Source organism: Aplidium turbinatum, chromosome 5, assembly GCF_918807975.1.
Source record: "Aplidium turbinatum chromosome 5, kaAplTurb1.1, whole genome shotgun sequence".
In the NCBI taxonomy this organism is placed as follows: Eukaryota; Metazoa; Chordata; class Ascidiacea; order Aplousobranchia; family Polyclinidae; genus Aplidium; species Aplidium turbinatum.
Window position 1 is genome coordinate 9,714,407 of NC_137476.1, and position 21,735 is coordinate 9,736,141.

The following is a 21,735-nucleotide window of genomic DNA, read 5'->3' on the forward strand; positions in this document are numbered from 1 at the left end:
GAAAATAATATTTGAAATATATTGAAACAGAATAATGAAAGAGCAGCACATCTAAAACAGCAATGGGCGGGACATCCAGCAAGAATGGTGACAGACAACAGATGGGGCAAAATACTCACAGAATGGACACCAAGATATGCAAAATGAATTAGGGATATCAAAAAGAAGATGGGGATATGACATTGAAGATAAAATTGGCATCACTTGCATGCTGAGAAGAGCGAAAGACAGGTAGACTAATAGTATGGAAACGTAGGCTATGTGGAGGCCATCTGCCAGCAGTGACATTGACTGCATGATGATGATGATATGTAGGTCTTGTGGGCGATAATTTTGTTAGTTGATGGGTAACGAAAACGAAACAATCCGACCCGTAAAACTACTTCAAAACTTGACGTACGGTAGCCTACTGATCATCTCGCAGAGTAGCCTATCTCGTCTTGTCATACAGAGAGAGAAATAACTTTATTTTGCCAATCAGATTCTATAATAGTAGGCTACGAACTGTACGATACGCAATAAGCTTGCATCACAATAACAAACAGTAAACAGTTCATGAACATAGAGGAACGCATAAGTAGGCCTACACTCAGCGTTAACAAACTCAATCTGATTAACCAGGAGCAGCGAAAGACCAATTCGTTGTCTAGTCAGCTGCTGCAAACTTAATAAAACTAACTCATAAGTTGTTTAGGCAAAGCTGGAGCTGTTACATTTTATGCGGCTCCAGCTCCGACTCCGCAGCAAGCCGAGTTATGGCCTCTGACTCCACAGCAAGCGAAGTTGAGTAGCCTACCTGGCTTGAGCTTCCACTCCTTAGCAAACCGAGTTAACAGCTCCATTAAAAATGCTTGGCTCCGCTGCTCCAGCTCCGGATCCACAGCCCTTCTTAGGTTAACAGTTATAGGCCTACTTTTGTAACTACCAGTAGTAAATAATTACTGATAACGACAACTATTGATAATATCTAATAAGTAGGACTGTAAGGTGAGCCTACGTACGAAACATTGAAAATGAATGTGGAGCTATGTCGAAATAAACTTGATTGATTGATGAAAGAAACAGCCTTCATGAAAGCACAGTTAAATCTCCGCTGCAAGTAAACTTAGACTGAAGCTGCTGTGAGATGCACAGAGCATAAGAGCAAGAAAAGGCTGAAAAATATTGTTTCTGGTAAAAAAAAAATGGTATTAATTAGTGACCCATTGGTCTGATGCAAATAAATAATAGCCTAATAATTATTTGAAACATGTTGTTTTTTCGCCATCCTTATTTTTGAGTGCAAAATAATGGCAGCTCTGTAAATAGTAAATTTTAAGTTTTTTGCGAAGGTTTTTAAGTTTGTGCTGCAGCTCTGGCCAGTTTTCAAGGTACCGGTATACACCTAAATTATTTTGTATTTTTAGCATACAAATGTCAAACTGCCTTAGCCTTTCCTTGAGCTGATATCACATAAATAAAAGCTATTTTTTGAGAAGCCATAGTGCAATAGCAATGTAATACTACAATTAATGAGCAGCAGTGGCCGAATGGTTAGTGCGTTGGGCTCGCAGTCGAGAGCCTGCATGTTCGACTCCAGCCACCTGTTTCCGACAATTTTGTTCACCAAATCAAACGTCATATAAAAACCGTTATGGTCTACTTAACCTAGCTGGCATCTTACGTCATGGAAATTGCTAGAAAATGTCCAAATATTGCACCATCGGTCGTAAGACCTGATGAAATATTGCATCACTACCTTTGAACACCGGTTTGAATTGCGTGACAATGTCTTTCATTATTGCGTCACAGTTACTGTCTACGTGCATTTGAGATATCGCAAATTATTCTAGTCATTCGTAAAATTGTTTGTTGGAAGTCAGTCGCAAGTTTAACTGTTTGCTTGGTACTTGCTAGCTGGACAAATTTTCCGTCTTTTATCTAAGTAATCTGTTCTGTAGTGACAAGTTTTAGTGGTGTACGGCGTTGCATCCAATTTCGACAGCCAGGTGGCTAATTTTACAGAAATACAAATTTGAATAGACGTTTCGAAAGAGTGTTTCTTTTTCGGTCATTACATGCAGACGAACGGATTTGGGAATCTTATGTTACAATTTTCCCACGAAGAGATTATGGTTCACCGCTGTGACCATAAAAAATAAATGACGCGACTTGTTAGCTGGTAGGCCAAGAAGCACTAGAAGCACATAAAGAATAAAAGACGTGGCTCTGTCTAGTGTTTGGTACTGAAGCAAAGAAATACGGTAATAAAAGAAGATCTTGTTGGTTGGTAGTCTACAGAAGCAAAAGAAAATTAAAGACATTTCTTCTCAGTTGGTACTGAAGAACTTCAAGTTAAAATTTAAAGGCGTTTCTTTGTTGGTTCTGAAGAAAAAAACAACATTGACATTCATTTGAAGAAAAAAGATTAAAGACAATCGATCTGTGAGCGTGTCTGCAGACGTTGAATCACCTGCTCTCCTGGGCCACATTGAAACGGGCTTTTGCCTGAGGATGGGTTTCTTTTATGTCCGGTTTTCTTTCTCCATCCTATTATTATTATTATTATTATTATGACTGCTCATCCACATCAATATTGGAACTGGCAAATTTAATCCACAACACTTTTCATTAGGCTGTCATTCATTACTACATGTGTGCTTCTCTGTTTTTGTTTTATTTTTTGCTGTTTGCTTTTTTGGGTTTTGTGGCCGTGCTAACTACTGATATATAGCCTACTACATAATTTTTCATTCAAGCACGTTTTAAACCTTTCAAGGTTTTGCCACCTTTTCCCGTTTGTTAACGTGCTGGTAGGTTTATATCGATTTTTGTAGTTAGTATCTTTTTCGTCCCGGACGCGTTAATGACGAAAAATAAAATGATTGATTGATTGATTGTTTACCTCGGATATGTATAGCCTACTGTTGAAAGCGACTCCCAAGCTAACAACACTAGTGATGTAGTAACTAATGCAGACACTGTTTTTGAACTGCTGATGTGATTTCCAAAGTGTAACAATTTAATGTGTAAGTTTGAGTGTAAATCGTTGCATTTATGTGTACTTTTACAGTATTTAATATGAAGGTTGAAGACTCGAAGGTAGCATCAAACAACATAATATTCCTGCAACCATGGCCACCTTGAGATGCGGCCTGATTTGTCACATTTTGCAGATTTTGATTCCAGCTACTGACATTTTTTAAGATGTTTTTACTTTTTGCGGTTTCCTAATGACAAAAAACTTTTTTGTTGCCTTGGGGAAGCAGTAGCAAATGAGAAAAAGTAAGTTGAAAAACGCAAAATCAGACTGTTATTGAAAATTAACAGTCTGACTAAATTCTACAAAATCAAATTTTCTTTGTTTTTCAACATGTGAAGATGTTAAAACCTATTGTGTCATCTGGGGAAAAGAATAAAGAAAGCGTAAAAATCTAATTTTTAGAAAAATTTATTTAAACGTTCGCCCAAAGTTAGAAAAACCTGGAAATTTCTGCAAAATGTGACAAATCAGGCCGTATCTTTAGGTGGCCATGCTGCAACTAATCTGTTGAGCAATCATTTAGTGGTACAAGCAATTAGGCAGAAAGTAGACAGAATGACAAAATAGTTTCAATGTTCCCTTCATCATTGTTTTTTATGGGCAACGTTTTTGTTGTTTCTTGATTCAATTAATTTTAAATCCTTATTGTATCTTGCATTATTCATCATTTAGGACTGTGCCTTGCTGTTTAGGTGTTTTTTTGCAGTGTAAGAAATAAAATCTCTGATGATTGGTTGTGTTTCGTCAATTTGGACTGATTTTGTGAACGAATTCTTCTAATTTTGGGCTAGTTTGTACAAGCAACAGTATTGGGCTAATTTGAAATTGCTTTTGGGCCGAAAATTTTGAATATATCTGGCAACCCTGGTGTTGCCCAGATTACTCTGAAGTCTGACTAGTAACTACTTTAAAGCTTACTTTCAGGAAATTGTAGTGTTGAAAAAATCCTGTTTGGCATTTTTTCAAAATTAGGCAGCTTTTTTGGCCTTTTTTGTTGTTCTTTTGCCTGAAAAATTTTGTTTAGCATTTTTTATTTTTGGCTTTTTAAACTTTGTTCCCATGACCAGGTCTTGAAATTTATTTTTGCTGACGTCGGACAAACGCGTTCGGACTGAGCAGCTATCTCGGCGAGCAAATTAAGTCTCATGGCGGACACACCAGTTTTAGCGTCAATCGTCATGTTTAAATCACTTCATCTTAATAATTCTTCACCATTTGAGAAATATAGCTATGGTTTAGAAGGCTTTTTTAAATTTCAGCGAAGTCGCTCTGAAAAGCTTTCATCAGACTGACGACATGCGCTTGAAGAGTCAAAGCGCATGTGTAGCTGCTTGGTACGCCACAATCATGATTAACTTCAACCAAACGAGGTCGTGTGGCTTCTTGAATCACAATGCTCTGGGCGCGAGTCGGAAAACTTTTACACTAAGGCTACTATTTTCTGCTGTGTAAAGTTTCACTAGGCTTTTTTCTTAGGGTTTATTTTTGCGTGTCATGTGAGCGAAAGCGAATTATTCCTGGACCTTGTAATACCAATACTTAACAAATTTTACTGCATCTTGCTGTAATAGCCTACTCGAATACAGTAAATCTAATTTTGTAACCAACCTTGCCTTATCAATATTACTTGGAGATCAAAGCCAGACATTGACACTGTGACGTAAGACTTGAGCTAAGTTGCGCGTGATTACCGGTACTCCCATCGATTCTTATCAAAGAATTCACCTTTGCTACGCTGATTCAATGTTAGCAAGAAGAAGAAGAATGTCATCAATAGTTAAAGCAAAACAAAAATTGAAAGTTTTCCTGCTTAAATGGAAGCTAAGGGATACAGTATTCACATTTTCTAGACATGCGCTACAATGCGTGGAAAATTATATTCTTGCTACAATTGTTTGTGCTATGCAATGACGATTTGTATCGCTTCTGTGTTATTTCTCGGCGAACAAATATGACCGATCTAGATGGTACGGTACTTCCCGCGGACATCACATGCTGTGACGGTGGACATGTCTGCGGTGTGCGCAGTGAATTTCGAGGCCTGCATGACTACATAATTGTGATTGGCAATTTCAATAAAACCATTTACATTGCAAATGAAAACATTTCACATGTATTTGTAAATATTAATGGTACTGTGTGTTTACGAATATTGTTTCCAGTACCGATAAATTTCAGTAGTTGAAGTAACATCCTCAAGGCTTTCATGAACCTTTTTTATGTTGCTGTTATGATGCTATTGTCGTGCTTGCAAAACGTGACGAAACAACTTTATATTCCACAATTTTTCATATCTGGCTTTCAATTGTTTCAGGCATTCTATGAAGTAATACGGCTTAATGGTAATGGCTGGGATAATAATGATGTATGTGAATTTGGTTGCTTTTTTTTTCTAAAGAATACGGTACGGTACTCTCTAGGTCAGTGGTTTTCAACCTTTTTTCTTTCGTGGCCCATTTTTGTTTGCATAAACGTTCTGTGGCCCATTCAGTTTTTATGTAAGAAAAAAATTACAAAAAAAGTTTATAAACAAAAAGCAGCAGAACATTGCCTTTGGAATGTTGCTGGAATCTCCCAGTTGAATCCAGGCGCTGACGCTTCACACTATCTTCTTTTCGTTAAAAAAAGTTCACATCTTTATCCTTGTAATTTGGATGAACTTTTTCCAGGTGAAGCTTCAGTTTTGATTGCGTCAATGAATAATGACTAAGAACTTTACAACATAATACACATTGTCCCTTTTCTTCTCTGTTATCAAAATTTGATGTAGGCTACAGTATACTGAATGTAATTTTCATCAAACTTAAAGCTTCAACTATTGTCAATTCCTCACCAAAATAATCCACAAAATAAAATGCTGCACGTACTAAAAAGCGGATCTGCAAAAGTTCAACAAAGCTACCGCTTATAAAGATGGCTTAATCACAAACTAGTCTATTACATCATAAAGCGTTGCAGTGACAAAAATGAAACAAAATGTTTCAATAAATCTTTTAATTTTTTAAATATGTCTGTGGCCCACCTCAAAATGCTTCTATGGCCCACCAGTGAGCCATGGCCCATTGGTTGAGAACCACTGCTCTAGGTACTGTTGTGCAATAGCAGTAAGTGTGGGCTGAGCTGTTTTATCCATTTTTCATCAAATTGATTATTCATTAATGAAAAAACCTGCGATTTTGCAGCGGTTTGCCTATTTGGCATTTTTGACCAGTTGTTTGGCATTTTTTCCATAAGTGGACCTGGCAAGCCTGGTATTACATTGCTAATTGCACTATAGCTTTTCAAAAAATAGCTAATATTAGTGTTGCCCGAGTAATCTACTGTTACATATGTTTTAATCTAAAGACAGATTTGAAGATTTCTAACGGAGTGTGGTATGTTAAGATCTTAGTACAAAGGTAAAGCAGGGTTGCCAACCTGTCTTCACCAAAAAAAGCCAGACCTAGTCACAAAAAAAGCCTAAAAAAAGCCAGCAAAAAACAGCTGAAAAAGCCAATTAGTATTCATTAAACATACCGTACACATATAAAAAGCTCACAACTAAATAGTGTCCCATCGAACTTTGACTTCAGCGACAACGCAGAAACATAGTTAATCAAAAGACAAGCAACTAGAAAATTTTCTAGTTTTGGCTTCAAAACGAAATTCGGTCGGACACTACAACCAAATATATGGTAGAAATTACTGCTCAAATTGACACAGACCGAATTTTTTTCCTAAAAAAAATCGCGAAAGATAAAATTAAGCCAAAAAAAGTCAAAATTATGTTGGCTTTTTATTAATTTGACAAAAAATTGATGAAACATGAAAAAAAGCCAGAAAAAGCCTATATTTTCTGGCTTTTTTTATTTAAAAAATAAATAAAGCCAGATTCTCAAAATCTGGCTTCAAAAAAGCCAAATTGGCAACTCTGAGGTAAAGGTTTAACTTTTCTGAAATGCCAAAGGTTATTATGTGGATGAAATGTGGTAACTATTACATCTGCCTACTTATTACCTGGATTTCACTGACATTTCTACTTATGTTTTCTACAAATATCTTTTATTTCAGAATTTGGCATTGTTGTGTGCATTGCATCATTTAGTTTGCATACATGTAGACATGGATTTGTTGTCTACCAATAATATTCAAATATTAAAGCTCTTGTCTTCAAATTCATCGATAACTGATGAACTCTTTGATGATATTGTAAAATTTTCATTGGACACTATACTGGATAAAGAGGTAGATAAACCTCCCAAGCAGTTGGCCGCTGTTGATGCTAACCTATTAAAACAACTTCATAGTGCTTTGGTTGCTTTGATCTTAGAATCGGCGAAAGTGGATGTCCAAGAAGATCAATTGAGTATGTTACTAGATGACTGCAACTTTTCTACATCAGCTAAACAGCGATTCATTGAATTATTTAATCATCATCGGTCAGACTTAAGAGATCACCTTGCTGTGATTGGCATTAACTTTCCACATATAGTTGATGCTGGGTGGAGGTTAGATTACAATATTAAAAACAATCAAATCCACAAAGTGAACAATCTCCGTTACACAATTTCATTGTCCACAGCAGATGATGAAGAAGTAAAGTTTACCTGCTCAAGAGAAGAATTGCAAGATTTGTTTGGTAAACTAAAAGAAGCATCAAAGGCTATTGAGCGAGCCACACAAGTTTAATGATTAGAATTAATCGATCAAGCTACAAAGATTGATTTCATTAAAGTTTTATTTCATTCTGCTTAACATGTGCAATTGAGATTCAATATATGTTAGTCTTTTGCATTGTCTGTTTCAGAGCATGCCGATGAAGATATAAACTTTTTTTATAGGCAATCTTATCAGTCTATTAAATTAAATTTAAGCTATTAAAATATTAATATTAACCTATATATTAATATTAACCTATTAATATTAAATTAACCTATTAAATTTTCCAACTAACTTTTTATAGGCAATCTTATAAGTCAGTTAGAAAATTTAATAGGTTTTTGGTGATTCATAGATTTTGTGCTGTCATATTCCAAAAAAATGACTTTTGTCTCTGTGATATGGTGAGAAACAACTTACAAAACCTGATAATAAGTAATTTAAGCTGTGCGCAACAATTGGCCGGTCAAGTATTTATGCCTGAAATAGGCTTTATATGCGAATATTAACAGAACCTTAGTGTAAGTGAACCTCAAACAAAAGACGTTTATTTTTAACATTAAACTTTTGATTTTATTGTTTAGTTTGACAAATCCCTACCCTATCATTCAACCAAAACTTAATATGTGTTCAACTGAGTGTTGATTGTCTGAAAGTTATTTATTATGTCAATTTTTATTCAGATTTTTCGACTCATATGAATTGTGACTTGTAATTGCATGATGTCCAATCTGTTCAGGTGCTTGCCAACTTCCTTTGCTGAGTTTTTCTTTTACATATCCTCAATATATAGAAACTATGTAGCGTAGTTAGCATTTTTAGTTTACAAATGAACTTTTTCTTCACGAAACAAGGTCATTGTGTCACGATGATAAGGCTGCACTTGTTCAAGATACATTAATCACTTCCTTCAAAATATATTTCATCATGTGTTCTTATGGTCAGATGCAGCAAGTTCAGCAATCTTTTCAATGGCCAATTAAGCTAATAATCTGATTAGTTAATTAAAATCAGTTTGTGCAAAGGTTATCTGTGAATCCGTAATCAGCGGATTACGGTTGCTGCATCAATTGTAGAAACAGTCTGCAAATTAAACTTTTTCAACGGCTGATTTCCTTAAGCCTTGAATGATCCACTGTTGGTGCATTCTATCATTAATGGTTTTTAACCTAGCTCAGTGATGAGAACATCTTTTCTGTCTTCTGAAGGTTGTTGTACAACATCCACTGAAAGCACGTACCAGCCGTACCTATGTTGAGTCAAAACTCGATGGCATGCTAGGAGATTGGCATCCTTTTCTCTTCTGACTCTATTTCCACCTGGCAAGCCTTGATGCAATGAAAGATGTTGTTCTAATTATCTAAACCTTTATGCAGCAAACGAAAGTGAGTAGCAAGACCATTGCTTTCAAGGCAGCATCAAATGAAATCTATGGATTAGAGCCAACATGCAATTGTAAACTGATTAAAAATAGCACTATGCTATTGAACATCATTGCTCTAAACCTCACTCTGGCTTCTTTTAGTTTGTTCTAAGTTTTGTATTAAACTACTCTAAATCAACTTTTCAAGACGATGCCAATATACCAAATTGCTTTTTTATTAGTGATTTTTACATTGATGTGATGTACATTAATGATTCAATACAATACATATCACAACAAAACACATTTTTGGCAGTGAAATATCACGTATGTGTGAAAAGAAAACAATCAGCCATTGCAGCGAGAAAAATATATACCGGTAGTATATTCGTGTTACTTGTATAGTAAAACTTACTACTGACTACCCAGACATCGAATCAGTCGTTTTTTACATTAATTTACAGTTTATAGACGTTAAATCAATGTAAAGCACGACCAATTTGATCTCTGGGTATGTAGTGTTCACCTTAGCACTTGACCTTGTTCTCAGTAGAACGCCACATAGGCCACCACTACCAAATAAAACTAGTTGAGACTAAAGTACAATATTTGTTATCACAACATTATTCGTCTTGATTTCGCTTTAAGAAAACCAGTTTCGTTAACTCGAAACGAAATTCAAATCGCTGAAATATTTCTCTTCAAAGCAAGATTGCTCGAGCTAAACTCACTTGTAAAGAAATTTATTTCAAACAACTCAATTATCGAAGTAATCCCAACTAGCGAAATTCGCCTTTTTACACTCATTCAGGATCTGCAGGTGTTAAACCAATGTAAAAAGCTGGCTCGTTTTGTGAAACGGTCCCATTTATCAAAATCAACCCATTTTGTAAATGTCTCAGTTTTTGTTATAACCATCCCGTTGTGATCTTATGTCGATATCACTATTTTTAGAACCCAGTTGTGATCAGCCTACGTTTGCAAAAATAAATTCGAAATGGAAATTTCAACGATGCTGTACAAAGCTGCTTGGGCCTTCAACGAAAGAGGTGTACAATTTTACGCAGTGTTTTTCATCCACGGAACAGTTCATGAATAAAAGTAATCATGCCGAACACCAAACAAAATTCTAAAGCCCCATTAGTTCAGCGGTTACCCGCGCGACTCAAGATCAAGCGGCGCTGGTCGGGCTCTCTGGGTGTGCACTTGAGTGGCGCATTTCAGAACTGCTTTCCATTCAGCGGCACCTAATGGATGGAGTAATTCAACGACACAAGCGGAAACTTCACTCGGTGACAGGGCCTGCGTCAGTGGTTCAAAGTCTTTACAAGAATGCAAAACTGCCAGGATTAAGCTTGCAGAGATGAATTTCTTGCGGAATTCTCTTGATGCTCACAGAACTGGGTGATCACGTCCGTCTATTGAATAAGTGCTTCTAATCGCTTAGTCTAAAAAAGCAGGGATTTATCCAGCAACACCTAGTTAGCTTTTTTTTTTAACTTTTGACAATGTAAGGCGCTGTTACTTTTATGCGACGCTATCGCTGTTGATGACGCTTAGGTCTTCTGCAAGATTGAGAGATTGTGCTGCAGTCAGCTTGGCTTTAGAGGGCGCATAATTGACGTGGGATCCGTTAACGGTAACTATTTGTTCTGTTTGGGTCAGAGTCAATAAGGAACTCCTATTTGCGTTTGGTCAATGTTATCGGTTTCGTTGTACCGGTACATGTTTTTAAACATCTTATTTATGTGGATTCCATTCAGGATAAAACGGGGCTGGACTGTTCGTTACTATATGATAACAGGGGCCTACTTGATAACAAATTGGCTATTTTATGTTGAAACAGCAATCTTCACCGCAATAATTACATAGCTATTCATAGCCAACACAGTTAGCCCAAAGTAAACAACGCAAATCTTTCACGAAAAAGGTTATAGACTAGACCAGTGGTTCCCAAACTTTTTCAGCTTGTGGCACACTAAGATAATTATAAAACGCTCGCGGCACACTCACGTAAATTTTGAAGCTAGTTTCTGGAAATTAGAATGAAAACTGACTTCCTGACGATTTTTCATTTCAAACACTTTATTTCAATAAATTTGTTGGAAAAAATTTAATTCCTATGCGCACAATGCACATGGCTATTATCTTGTAAAATATTTTGGCTCTGTGATTTTCATAGCTCCCGTTATTAGCGATTAATTAGCACGGGCTAAGATAGCCCGTGACGTACCTTCCGCGTACGAAAACAGCTCGTATAACTGAGATAGGGTTAAGTCGCATATGCATGTCTGCATGCCTTATTTTAAATATTCCTACAGTTCTTTTCCAAAATTCCAAAAAGATTCGCGGCACACAGTTTGGGAATCACTGGTCTACTCTAGACCTACGTGCATATCTATAACAACATTATATCAAGTTTAGCTTTACGGCGGTATTTATAGCTACGGACCCGAGTGCAGCGATGAGCTATAATGTTCGTCTCAAATTATTGTGTTTACATTCAACGTCTGCAAACGTTGTATCCTAAAAGCAATAATATTCTTTGCTGGTATGTGACGCATTGGATAAAAACAGTTGGCAATACAATCCTCATAGTCGATTGGAAAGTAAGGGAGTAACATGGTAGATATTTATACACCTTCTTGTTGGGCCGCGTAGTTGCAAACAGCCGTATAGGTCATATCAAAAGATTTCTTTCATTTTAGAAGCTATCTAAGCTTGGCCGCTGCCCATTTCCGAAGTTGTTCCATTCGCAGTTGTAGATGCAGTTGTCGTCATTGGAGGTGATGATGTCACATCGTCTGTAGTCGGTTCAAAAACTAAAAAACATTAAGTTAAAAAATATTAATTAAGCATAAGTTGTTCAACAACATAAAGCATAGCCTAACATAAGTTCTTATAGCTTATCAGACTAGACTTGTTATGTTTAAAACAGTAGCCTACCACCAAACGCTTTGTTGTCAGGTAAATAAAAACTTAACGAGCGCGGGCTACATAGTCATTCTGTCCAATAGGCTACTTGCAAGTCAGAACAAGATCTCTGCATTTATATTGCTACGCTGTTGCATAGCCGGTAGTGCCCTGGTAATATATTCGAAGGGACGTCGGTTCGACACCATTCAGGAGCGTGCAACTGTGTTTTTGGCAAGACACATGATGGCATGTCTGAAAGTGGATACGAAGATTATAGCTCTCCGTCCACTTAATCTAAATCTTCAATCTCCTGGTAACTTGGTGTAGGCTAAATCTGAATAGAACAAAAAATCAGATTATAACCCAGCCAGCAAGCCCATATGGGCCCCACATGGGGACCCATATGGGTTGATGTACGGGCCCCATGTGAGCTTCCCATATGGGACCCATAGGCTACACATTGTGTCCGCGGGCATCACATTGCCCCCATATAGGCTGCCCATATTCATTTATGGGTTTCATGTGGGTTGCTCACACTCAACCCACAAATCTAATATGGGCTGCCCATATGTAACCCATAAATCTAATACAGGCTGCCCATATGTATATCAGGTATAACTGTAGACAGATGCCAAAGCGCTCAAACTTTAGCGGTCCGGTGAATAAGTTATTTCACACGCAATCACGAAAATTAAACTATCTGTACCAAACCGCTTTTTACGTAAAATGTAACTCGACTTGGATTTTTGAGAAAGTGTTGGGGAGTCGGAGGTCGAAGCCCCCTAGCAACTAGGATAATTACCGGTACAGTAAAAATTACTTCCTCCCAGTAGAAATCTGTTTAAAGAAGCCCTGAAACGTGGCAATGAGGTTATTCTTCCAAAAGCTCAAGGTCCACCATCAACACCCAGAAGGTCCGGATTCGGACCGCGGTCCACCAGTTGAGTAGCCCTGTTGTAGAGGCTCTTGACTCAGGGCCGGTTGCCGAGATTGGCAGAGTGAAGTTTTCCGATTGTTGAAGTCTTGTTGCCAGGAAATTATTCCATTCACTATAGGTGCCGCTGAATGGAGAGCAGTCCTGAAATGCGTTGCTCAAGCGCACACCCCAAGAGTCGAACCATCGCCGCGCTATCTTCAGCCTGGGGCGTAACTGCTGAGCAAACGGGGCGTTTCTTGTATTTTGATTTGATACCCGAAGACTTCATTGATAGTTTGCTGGCCTTAAATCATTTTCTCAACGGCCCTGCATTTTTCTATAAAAACTGTAGTTCACAAAATATCGCTTTTCATTTCAATCGTAGGCTATGTCACGCAAGTATAGGCTACAAGTCCAGCGCGGCCGTAGTTTAATGAGTTCTTCTTTCGAATACAAAAAAGGTTAAAAATACACCCAGTGAAATATTTTTAAAAGTTTCCTTATCTGAAAACATACTTACAAATAAAAACTTCATGAAAAATAACTTACCCAAAAATATTATTATACACACAAGTGCTGCTATAAGCAAAATTACTATCACTAACACAATGGCGACTTCAATTTTATTCTGAGACATCCTGCTGAGACAATTAGAATTGGCTGAACGGGAGTAGTGTTGACTTCCTAAAATATAAATGAATCGACAGTTTAATGCAGGGGTCACCAACCTTTTTTGCATGCAGGCCACTTTAGCACTTAGGAGAGCTGTAGAGGGCCGCACTAATAAAATTTTAGGTTGGTTGACTCTTATGCTAGAAAAGAACGCATTTCGTACCCAGTATTCAGCGTTACATGTTGTTAATATTTATCTTAGAATACCGCAGCAACAAAATTAGTCGAACAACGCCAGTCCAAGCTTCTTTAAAAACACTTTTGACTTCTCATTGCCTAATAAACGAGGCCACTTGTTTTGCGCACTTATAGCGAGGCGAGCGGTTTCCTCAGAATATTCATCGCCAATCAAAGAGTGGTGTTGTCACATCGCTTCACAACAGATATCTTGCCATTAACAGTTTCAGTAACATGGAAATGTTTCATGGTGCCATTCATTTTTGGCTGATATGTTTGCAAAGTGCAAACATATCAGCCAAAAATAGGCTCCAATAGCAGGGAAAAAGAAACCAGGCACCATGAAACAAACGCTTGTGGAAATCACCGAAAAAACGTTTCTATCGTAACTCATGAACAGTGTTCCCTCTAAAAAAGCAATGAGTTGGTTTTTCATCCTTTTTGTGAGATTCTATAAAACTGTATTTTCTTGATTATTAGACAAATGTTACTTGCGGTGCTTATTAGCATGGCAAGAAAGGTTGATTAACAACATTTTGCAGTACTAATCTAAATATTTTCACAATACCAGAAAAAGTCTTTAAATTTGTATATAGGCCTAAGCTTAATATTTTTCCAATTTATTATACATTGAGTTGGCATACCGGCCTATTTTGCCAACAAAAACTTGTATAAAGGAACACTGCTCGTGAAACCCAATAACGTTGAAACGCACACTAGTGTTTACAGGACGTTTACAAACTTAAAATAAGCAACCCTATGCTCACAGACATTTTCGAAATTCGAAAACAGATGTTTTAATCAACCATTGGGACAGTGTGGCTGGACATCGCATTCGAATAGCTTTAAAGAACCCCTACCTAGAACTACAATCTGATTTGTCGGTGGTGGAATTGTATGCAAAGCAAAAATATGCTTCCCGGAAAGTTTTTTCGCCTTCATGCTGTTTAACTCTACAAGAAAAGTATTTTTGGTTATATTTGTGCGTTATAGCCTACCTTCCGCGGGCCGCACATAACAGCGTGGCGGCGCAGTTGTAGCGTAACAGCGTAGCGTAACAGCGTGGCATAACAGTTGGTGACCCCTGGCTAATGTAAAGTTTGTTTTCCAAAGGAAGACTAGCCTACATATTTATTAAAGTATGGTAAAATCTGTTCCCGGTGGTTGGCTTAATAGTGTGGAGCTACTTAACAAATTGTTTAGCCTCTCGCCCTCTCGCATTGTTTCCCATGATTTTGACGATGAAAAATCAGAAAATGACAACCATTTTGGTGTTAAATGATGGGATACCCTGCCTCAAGAGGGCTAAACATTCCTATTTTTTCCAAAATTGTCCATTTTTATCCTGTTAAGCAATGATCCAGACTGTGGAAGTCTCTATTTTAACTAAAAACATTTTCATTCAATGCCTCACTGATAACTCACAAGTGAAAATCAACTTTTGGATATTAGGCGTGATTTTGAGAAGTGTGAATAAGAGATTAAGAAGCAGCACTTAGCGCCACAAGTGTTGAAAGGGCATTTTGATTATTACAGGCAACTTGAATGTATACACATCTTTTGAAATTTCGCAATGGGTCTAGTCTAACAGAAAGAGACCTCAGATTTATTTTTGACGATGACGTCAACGGTGAGGTCATGAAAGTCATGATAACGTCATCCTAAAATTTTAAACTTGCGGTATATTGATCTATTAAAGTAACATATTCATGTCGACGTATCGGTCAAATCTTTATCTCCTCTCACAAAACTTCAACGTCTCATCTTCAATCATGTTACCATCATGCACCAAGTTACAAAGCCGACAAGATTGAAGCAGTAACATTGTGCAGCATTGCATACCATTGTTTTTGTACTTTGGTAATGTTCAGCTGTAATTTCGAGCGTCTCTTTCTCTTCAAAAGCCTTATTTATTTTTTTATTTATTTGCACTCAATTATAAAGTTTGCACTCAAAATTTTATAGCTTCAATATTTGGCCAGTTGATCACAAACACCAAGAGATAATGTGCATGTAGCCTACATTTCTAAATAATTCACTCTAGAAGTGCATTCAACTTGCTTTGGTTGATCAAAATAACATCTTAATATTTTAAGATGATACTTGATTCGGCACAATCCTTAATTGCTAGAAACTATTAGTCTGTGATTATTTTTAGGGAAATGATTTTACTGTAAGCTTGCTTATAGGCTTTGTGCTCCAGAGCCACTATTACTTCGTAGTTACTGTAGAGTTGAAAAAAATTGCAAGAGCTAGAACCAGAGTTGGTTCTATTACTGGATGGCTTAACCACGTACTATTTTCAACACCTTCCACGTTCGCACAATGGTCAGGTCGTAATTCATCGATCGAAGAAGAGCGCACTTCGGCTTCTGAAACAAACCCAAAGTAGAAATTAAAACATTGGACTTAGAATTTCATGATTTTTATCTCGAAATTATATCAATGACTTTTACAGACAAACTTCAATGTTGAAAAAGGTCATTGGCCAACTTACTTTTCGTTCCGTATAAATTGCCTCAATTTTTTTTTAAATTAATCATAGTTTGGTTCTTCATGATTCAAATTAAATCTAACCTAAACTTCAGCTACCAAGCCCAGGGATGGAGGAACCATTTTAAAAGTAGGTGGGCCCAAAGGCGTAGCAGTCAAAGTTAATAAAACTTCTGGGGGGCTTCGCCCCCAGACCCCCGATAACATTGCTGCATACCTAATACTTGCAATCGCTTATACATTGTGTTTTCATGATTGCCTTTTGTGCCAACCAGCAAAAAATTTCCGTTTTTGGGCCCGATTTGGCCAAAAAAATTACAAAATTGTTAAATTGCTCTACAGCGCTGTACAAAATATGGCGATTTACACACAAATAAAAAAGCAAAAATACACACACAGTTAAAATACCAACCTGGGAGAAATAATCTGCAGCATGATACAGTAGGCCTACATGCAATCGTGCATGCACTGCATAATATGTAATGTTATCATTGTTTTAACATTAGAGAGCAGTTGGATTGATTTATAGATTACTCCACCAATCACACGCAACCACACCCACACGTGCTGCCCATCAACAGTGGGCTCAACAGAAAAGTTTGAAGATTAGATTTCATCATTGAGCTATCAAAGATAGCACAGGTAAACAAATATTTTTTTTTTAAAAAGGCACGGCATGTGAGAATCATTTTAGGGTATTTCGAGGCCCCTGATTCAGAAAATGCACTTGTTTTTTCGAATTGGCTCTAGCTTTTGAGATAGCCTAGCCTACCGCAAAAACATTTTTTTTGCAATTTTGAGCCCCTATAGATTTAACGTCGTGTCGTTTATTACATAGATAAAACTGAAAGTAATCCCAGGCACATTTCTGAGTTGTAAAAACGCTATTTGGAACCAATCACGTTGATTACAACCCAAACGAACGGCTATTTAACGTTTACTGGCCTAGTAACAATCAAAATACGACGTGAAGCAAGCCTTAGGATACAAGATGTAGAATAAACAACTTGTGCTTTGCCTTAATGTATTTGTTGAATTCAACAATATCAGACTTACTAACTAAGCTACTAAGTACAAACAAAATACATACATTGTTTTGCTTAACAAACTAGACAAATAAGCAAAACAAAGCCATCGATGAACAAGCGCAATTCTTTATTATGGTAGGCTTACTATACTGAGCAACACCCATCAAGGTACGAAGGCCATTTATGTAATTACAGAATACAAAGTTATGTTCTTCAGTAAAGTAGCTGCTTGAAATTTTATCCTTGTTACGGAGGAACGTAATCTTGGTTCCAAATTCAATTCCTGGTAGTTTCGAAAATTCAAAAAAATTAAATGCATTCTTGGAATCAGGGGCCCTGAAATACTCTAAAATGACTCTCACCTTTGGTCCCAACATTTTTTGCTGGCCTGTGTAATCAAACTAAGGTGTATTAAATGATTGAAGAGCTTTTTTTGAGAACTCTTTCTCTAATTTTCCGTTTTCGCTACCTTTTCAAAGAAACTTGGCTTTCAAAAGTGGGTGGGCCAGGCCCACCCAGAAAATAAAGTAGGTGGGCCCAGGCCCACGAGGCCCACTTGGTTCCTCCATCCCTGACCAAGCCTATATGTGAGGGTAATTTGAGTTTTTCGAGTTTAACACAGTGTTATTATCATTTTTCTAGGTTGAAGTTGCATTGTGACGAGTTTTAATATTTTTTGTCTTATTGTGTTTAATTAACTTTTCAGGCATCTTCAGTAAAACTATATTATAACAGCGATATTTTCGTACTCGGGTTCGTTTAGTCAGTGCTTTCCAACCTTTTTCAGTTCGCGACCCACTTTGCAAGTTTTATTGTGCGACCCACAATGAGATAACGAGAACATCGCAAGGCCCGAGCCTCAAACAACCCTGGCCCTAGCCAACCATTCTTCCAATGTCCATCCTGCAGTGGAAGCTTCACCGCACAGATAGGCCCCATCAACCATCTGCGCACTCATGTTACTCATGTAGCCTACACTGACCAAAGCCCACACTAAAAAAAGCTTGATCTCAGTCTCATTGGCCATCTTCGGAAACGAAGGGCGAACATCATCATCACCATCATGACATCTTTATTATGGGATCTTTACTACTGGAGTACGTACTGAAATAGTTAATGCGACACCACGCATCTAATTGTTACATATTTGTTACATTGTTGCATAATTCTTACGTAATCGTAATGCAATTATTTCCCGATCACATAGAAAACAGGATGCTTAATTGTTATGAAAATGAAAAGTCAAAAAATGAAGTGAAGATAAGAGTAGCGAAGGCGCAGTAGCCTACTGTTCAGTGTTCAAGACCAAACTGCGGCGTGAGATCCATTTGTCGGTATTTTTTAGAAAATTTTAACATTCAGTAACATTTAGAAATGCTTTGCGACTCACCTGAAATGGCTTCGCGACCCACCGGTTGGGAAGCACCAGTTTAGTTAATTTAACTACCATCATTTAAAAGACATAAAGCTCTAAAGTTTTTGCTCGAAGTTAATCTTTATACCATTATTTAAAATTGTCATTTGATAATAATTACCAGTGACTCATAGTGATCATATACCATCACTTACGAAGTGGGTAGTCAATCAACGATGGGGTACATTTCAACCGAGTATTTTTATCTCACAAACTTGACATTTTTTTAGTTTACAAAGATCATTCAGTTAGGAGCCACTCTATTGTCGAAACATCACGCCTTGATATCCAGCTAAACTGAACATTAGAATTAAATCCATCTCTACAAAGATAAGTTAGCACTCAAACATTACACACACACACAACTATAGGAACTGTACACAGTAGGTAAAGGGGATTGCTCAGTTGAATTGGAAATCGGTTATAACAAACTGTAGACTTATGAAAAAGAAAGTGTGGACTTAAAACCTTTATGTTAGTTGTCTTATTGACTTGAATTTATTTCTTTACTGTTGTAGCAATTCAGAAACTATCTTTATAGTTACGCTAATAAATTAACTTCGTAAGATGGTAGGTTTTCATCACTTTTGTTCAGCTTGATTCTGTTTAATTTCACAACGTAGATATTAACGACCTGATTTAGCTTGATGCTGCGAATTTGCTGTGGTGATAACGGTTTGCACTAGCTTTGGGAACACAGCTCCCTAGTCATGTGCCATTTCCACAGCGAACTCGCAGGATCAGGCTAAAACAGGTAGGCTAGTTAATATCTATATTGTGAAGTAAGCAACGATCATGCTGCTCCAAAATCGAATTTCAATCTATCTTATTCTGTTTGTTTGGTGCATATTTCGTTTTAGTACTACAACCTTCCAGCATTTCGCACTGACCTAATCTAATCAAGCCAGTTAGCCTACGCATTCAAATGGACATGTAGCCTACCTGATTCACAAGCGCCATTTTGTACATGGTGGTCACCATCTTTGTTTTTCCAGCATTTTCCTTTATCTTGTACTTCCGTTTCTTTTGTTGAGGTATTACTTCTCTCTTTTTGAAGTTGCATTTCTTTTATCCCTCCCATTACTTGTTCTAACTCTTCTATATTTCCTTCTTTGTTTTCATTCACGTCTTCTTTGTTCTGTTTTCTTTCTTGTGCAACGTTTTCCTCATCTTGTTTGCCATCATATTTGTTTTCTTTGGATTCTTGGTTAGTTTGCGTGCTTTCTTGTATTTCTTTGACATCTGCTGTTTCTTTATCACCACTTTCACTTGAACATTTAACATCTTGTTTAAAGATATCTTCTGCATTTCCGTAAGTTTCAACTGTTTTGAAATCACCTTCACACAAAGATCCCTTATTACTTGTAGATGAGATTTCATGATTAATTACTTTTGTGTTTCCCGGTGACGAATTGCTGCTCATTTCGTATATGTTATCACTTCCTTTTTCGTCTTTTAGGCATTTTTCATTTTCTTGTGCTCCTTTGTTTTCCTTTTCATTGGGTTCTTTATCAGATTCACTGCTTTCATTTCGAAAATTCAACACATTCATTTCAATTTTTGTTGTGATGTTTTTATTGGTTTCGGCCATCATCCAACATATAAATCACACCTTTTGTTTGAGATTGATTTAATAAAACACGACAGTAGATTATTGTTCCAAAAAACTGTAAACTAATGTGCTGTTTGTTTGAGCGTTTAATTCAATTGCCCCATCTTCCCAGATTGCCAATTCTGGAGAAAAAATGCATCACATATGCTGGAGCAAACTTGTGGGAACATCCTAAAGCACATAATAATGTTGTCGTTTTGTGTTTTTAAAAAATAATATCGAAATCAACTTTTAAGCTGACCTATGGGATTGTTTACTTTCTGAACTATGACTAGGCTGTCGTCGTCGTCGTCGTCTGAGCTTCTGGGGCCGAGGGTCTATCCTTTTACCACCCCAGATTCACGATGTTCCCGGACTACACTGGAAGGCTGCTAGAGAGCAGCCAGTCTTTAGTTTCATCTACCATGACGCGCAGACCTTCCACTCCATTAGGTGGCCTGAAGATGGTACAGTCATTGATGATGTGGTCTGCGGTCTGTTCCTCGGCACTAGGCTGTTATTAAGTGGTTCATTGAAGTGTTATTTTTGATTATTATGGCTTCAGTAGCCTATTTTGTTGATAAATTGTTGTTACTTTTTCTTATTTATTTTTTTCGTAGACTAATTCAATTATTAATTGTACACAATGAAATATCTCATTGGGGGAGGGACCTTGACTTAGAAAAACGCAGGTTTTTTTTCAGTGCCTACATGGCATAGCATCCATATGAATGGCTAATGTTATGTTTTCTGCGATTGTACAATTATACATTGGATTGAATGAGGAGCTATATCGCAACTATGCTTGATTGATTAATAGTTCAATAGATAAAGACCTTAACTTTGTAAACAAACGAATTTCAAGATATCGCAACAACGGTACAACGCTCGCAGAAATTCAAAGGCAACCGTGGTTCCCCCAAAATATATTTTACAGAAAACTAATTTAAATGAGAAATTGGAAGAATTGCACTTACGAGGAGACTTTCTCAACATGCGAATGCGACTATAGCGAACATGTTTTTCGCACTTATTGGGACAAATTATAAAGCATTGCTAATGAAAATAAAAACCTGCATAAGTTAATGGAGTTCCATTATTATTCTGATCATGCTTTGTGTCTGTTAGAATGTAGTTGGTAAACTAAACCCCACGATGCCACAGTCCACACTGTCATTAGATGCTGCTAGACCAGAGGTCGGGAATTTTTTAGGTATGAGAACCATCAGAGCTACATGTTTGTAAATGTATTTCTGTGAGAGCCATATAATGTATTAACGCTTAATACAACTAACATGTGGTGGCAGCTGGTGATTTAACAGTAGAGCCGCGGCTTTGCTGAAGACAATAAAAACAACTGTGAGGATGGGAGGCCTCCCCAAGAAAAAAAATTGGAAATTTGGTTTGGTGCATGCTGAATGTTTTCTTTTTTTAGCTTAAAATTGCAATGAAAAGTTAAGATGAAACTTTCTCGTTTTAAACTTTAGAAGATTAGATTTATCTGA

The 21,735-nt window shown here is 37.1% G+C and overlaps 3 protein-coding genes across 5 annotated transcripts in view; 1 reads left to right on the forward strand and 2 right to left on the reverse strand.

Moving 5' to 3' along the window:
• The window catches only part of LOC145771351 (isoamyl acetate-hydrolyzing esterase 1 homolog), a 114,341-nt gene that overhangs the window by 66,551 nt on the left and 26,055 nt on the right, over positions 1-21,735 (reverse strand). The gene's annotated exons all lie outside the window — the stretch shown is intronic.
• LOC145770242 (COMM domain-containing protein 3-like) lies at positions 7,077-10,015 on the forward strand. 3 transcript variants are annotated; one of them, XM_082581839.1, is made up of 3 exons: positions 7,077-7,640; positions 8,344-8,399; positions 8,869-10,015. In XM_082581839.1, exons 1-2 carry the CDS (start codon positions 7,124-7,126, stop codon positions 8,373-8,375), a joined length of 549 nt encoding a protein of 182 aa, XP_082437965.1. In that variant the 5' UTR covers positions 7,077-7,123; the 3' UTR covers positions 8,376-8,399; positions 8,869-10,015. The 3 variants fall into 3 exon arrangements, 2 of the variants coding, with proteins under 2 accessions (XP_082437965.1, XP_082437964.1); XR_014289136.1 differs by having other exon boundaries at positions 7,077-8,399; XM_082581838.1 differs by having other exon boundaries at positions 8,344-10,015.
• On the reverse strand, positions 11,303-20,365 carry LOC145771354 (uncharacterized). The gene is made up of 3 exons (XM_082583108.1): positions 19,582-20,365; positions 16,002-16,076; positions 11,303-11,845 (listed from the first exon to the last, which is right to left on the reverse strand). The coding sequence occupies exons 1-3, from the start codon at positions 20,231-20,233 to the stop codon at positions 11,739-11,741; spliced, it is 834 nt and encodes a 277-aa protein (XP_082439234.1). The 5' UTR covers positions 20,234-20,365; the 3' UTR covers positions 11,303-11,738.

Coding starts and splice junctions, on each gene's coding strand:
- LOC145770242 (XM_082581838.1), top strand. CDS start 7,124: ATGGATTTGTTGTCTACCAATAATATTCAAATATTAAAGCTCTTGTCT. Junction 7,641..8,343: donor AGAATTGCAAGATTTGTTTG/GTAAACTAAAAG, acceptor ATTTTTATTCAG/ATTTTTCGACTCATATGAAT.
- LOC145771354 (XM_082583108.1), bottom strand. CDS start 20,233: ATGATGGCCGAAACCAATAAAAACATCACAACAAAAATTGAAATGAAT. Junction 16,077..19,581: donor AAATGGCGCTTGTGAATCAG/GTAGGCTACATG, acceptor GGTTTGTTTCAG/AAGCCGAAGTGCGCTCTTCT. Junction 11,846..16,001: donor CGTGGAAGGTGTTGAAAATA/GTACGTGGTTAA, acceptor AATGTTTTTTAG/TTTTTGAACCGACTACAGAC.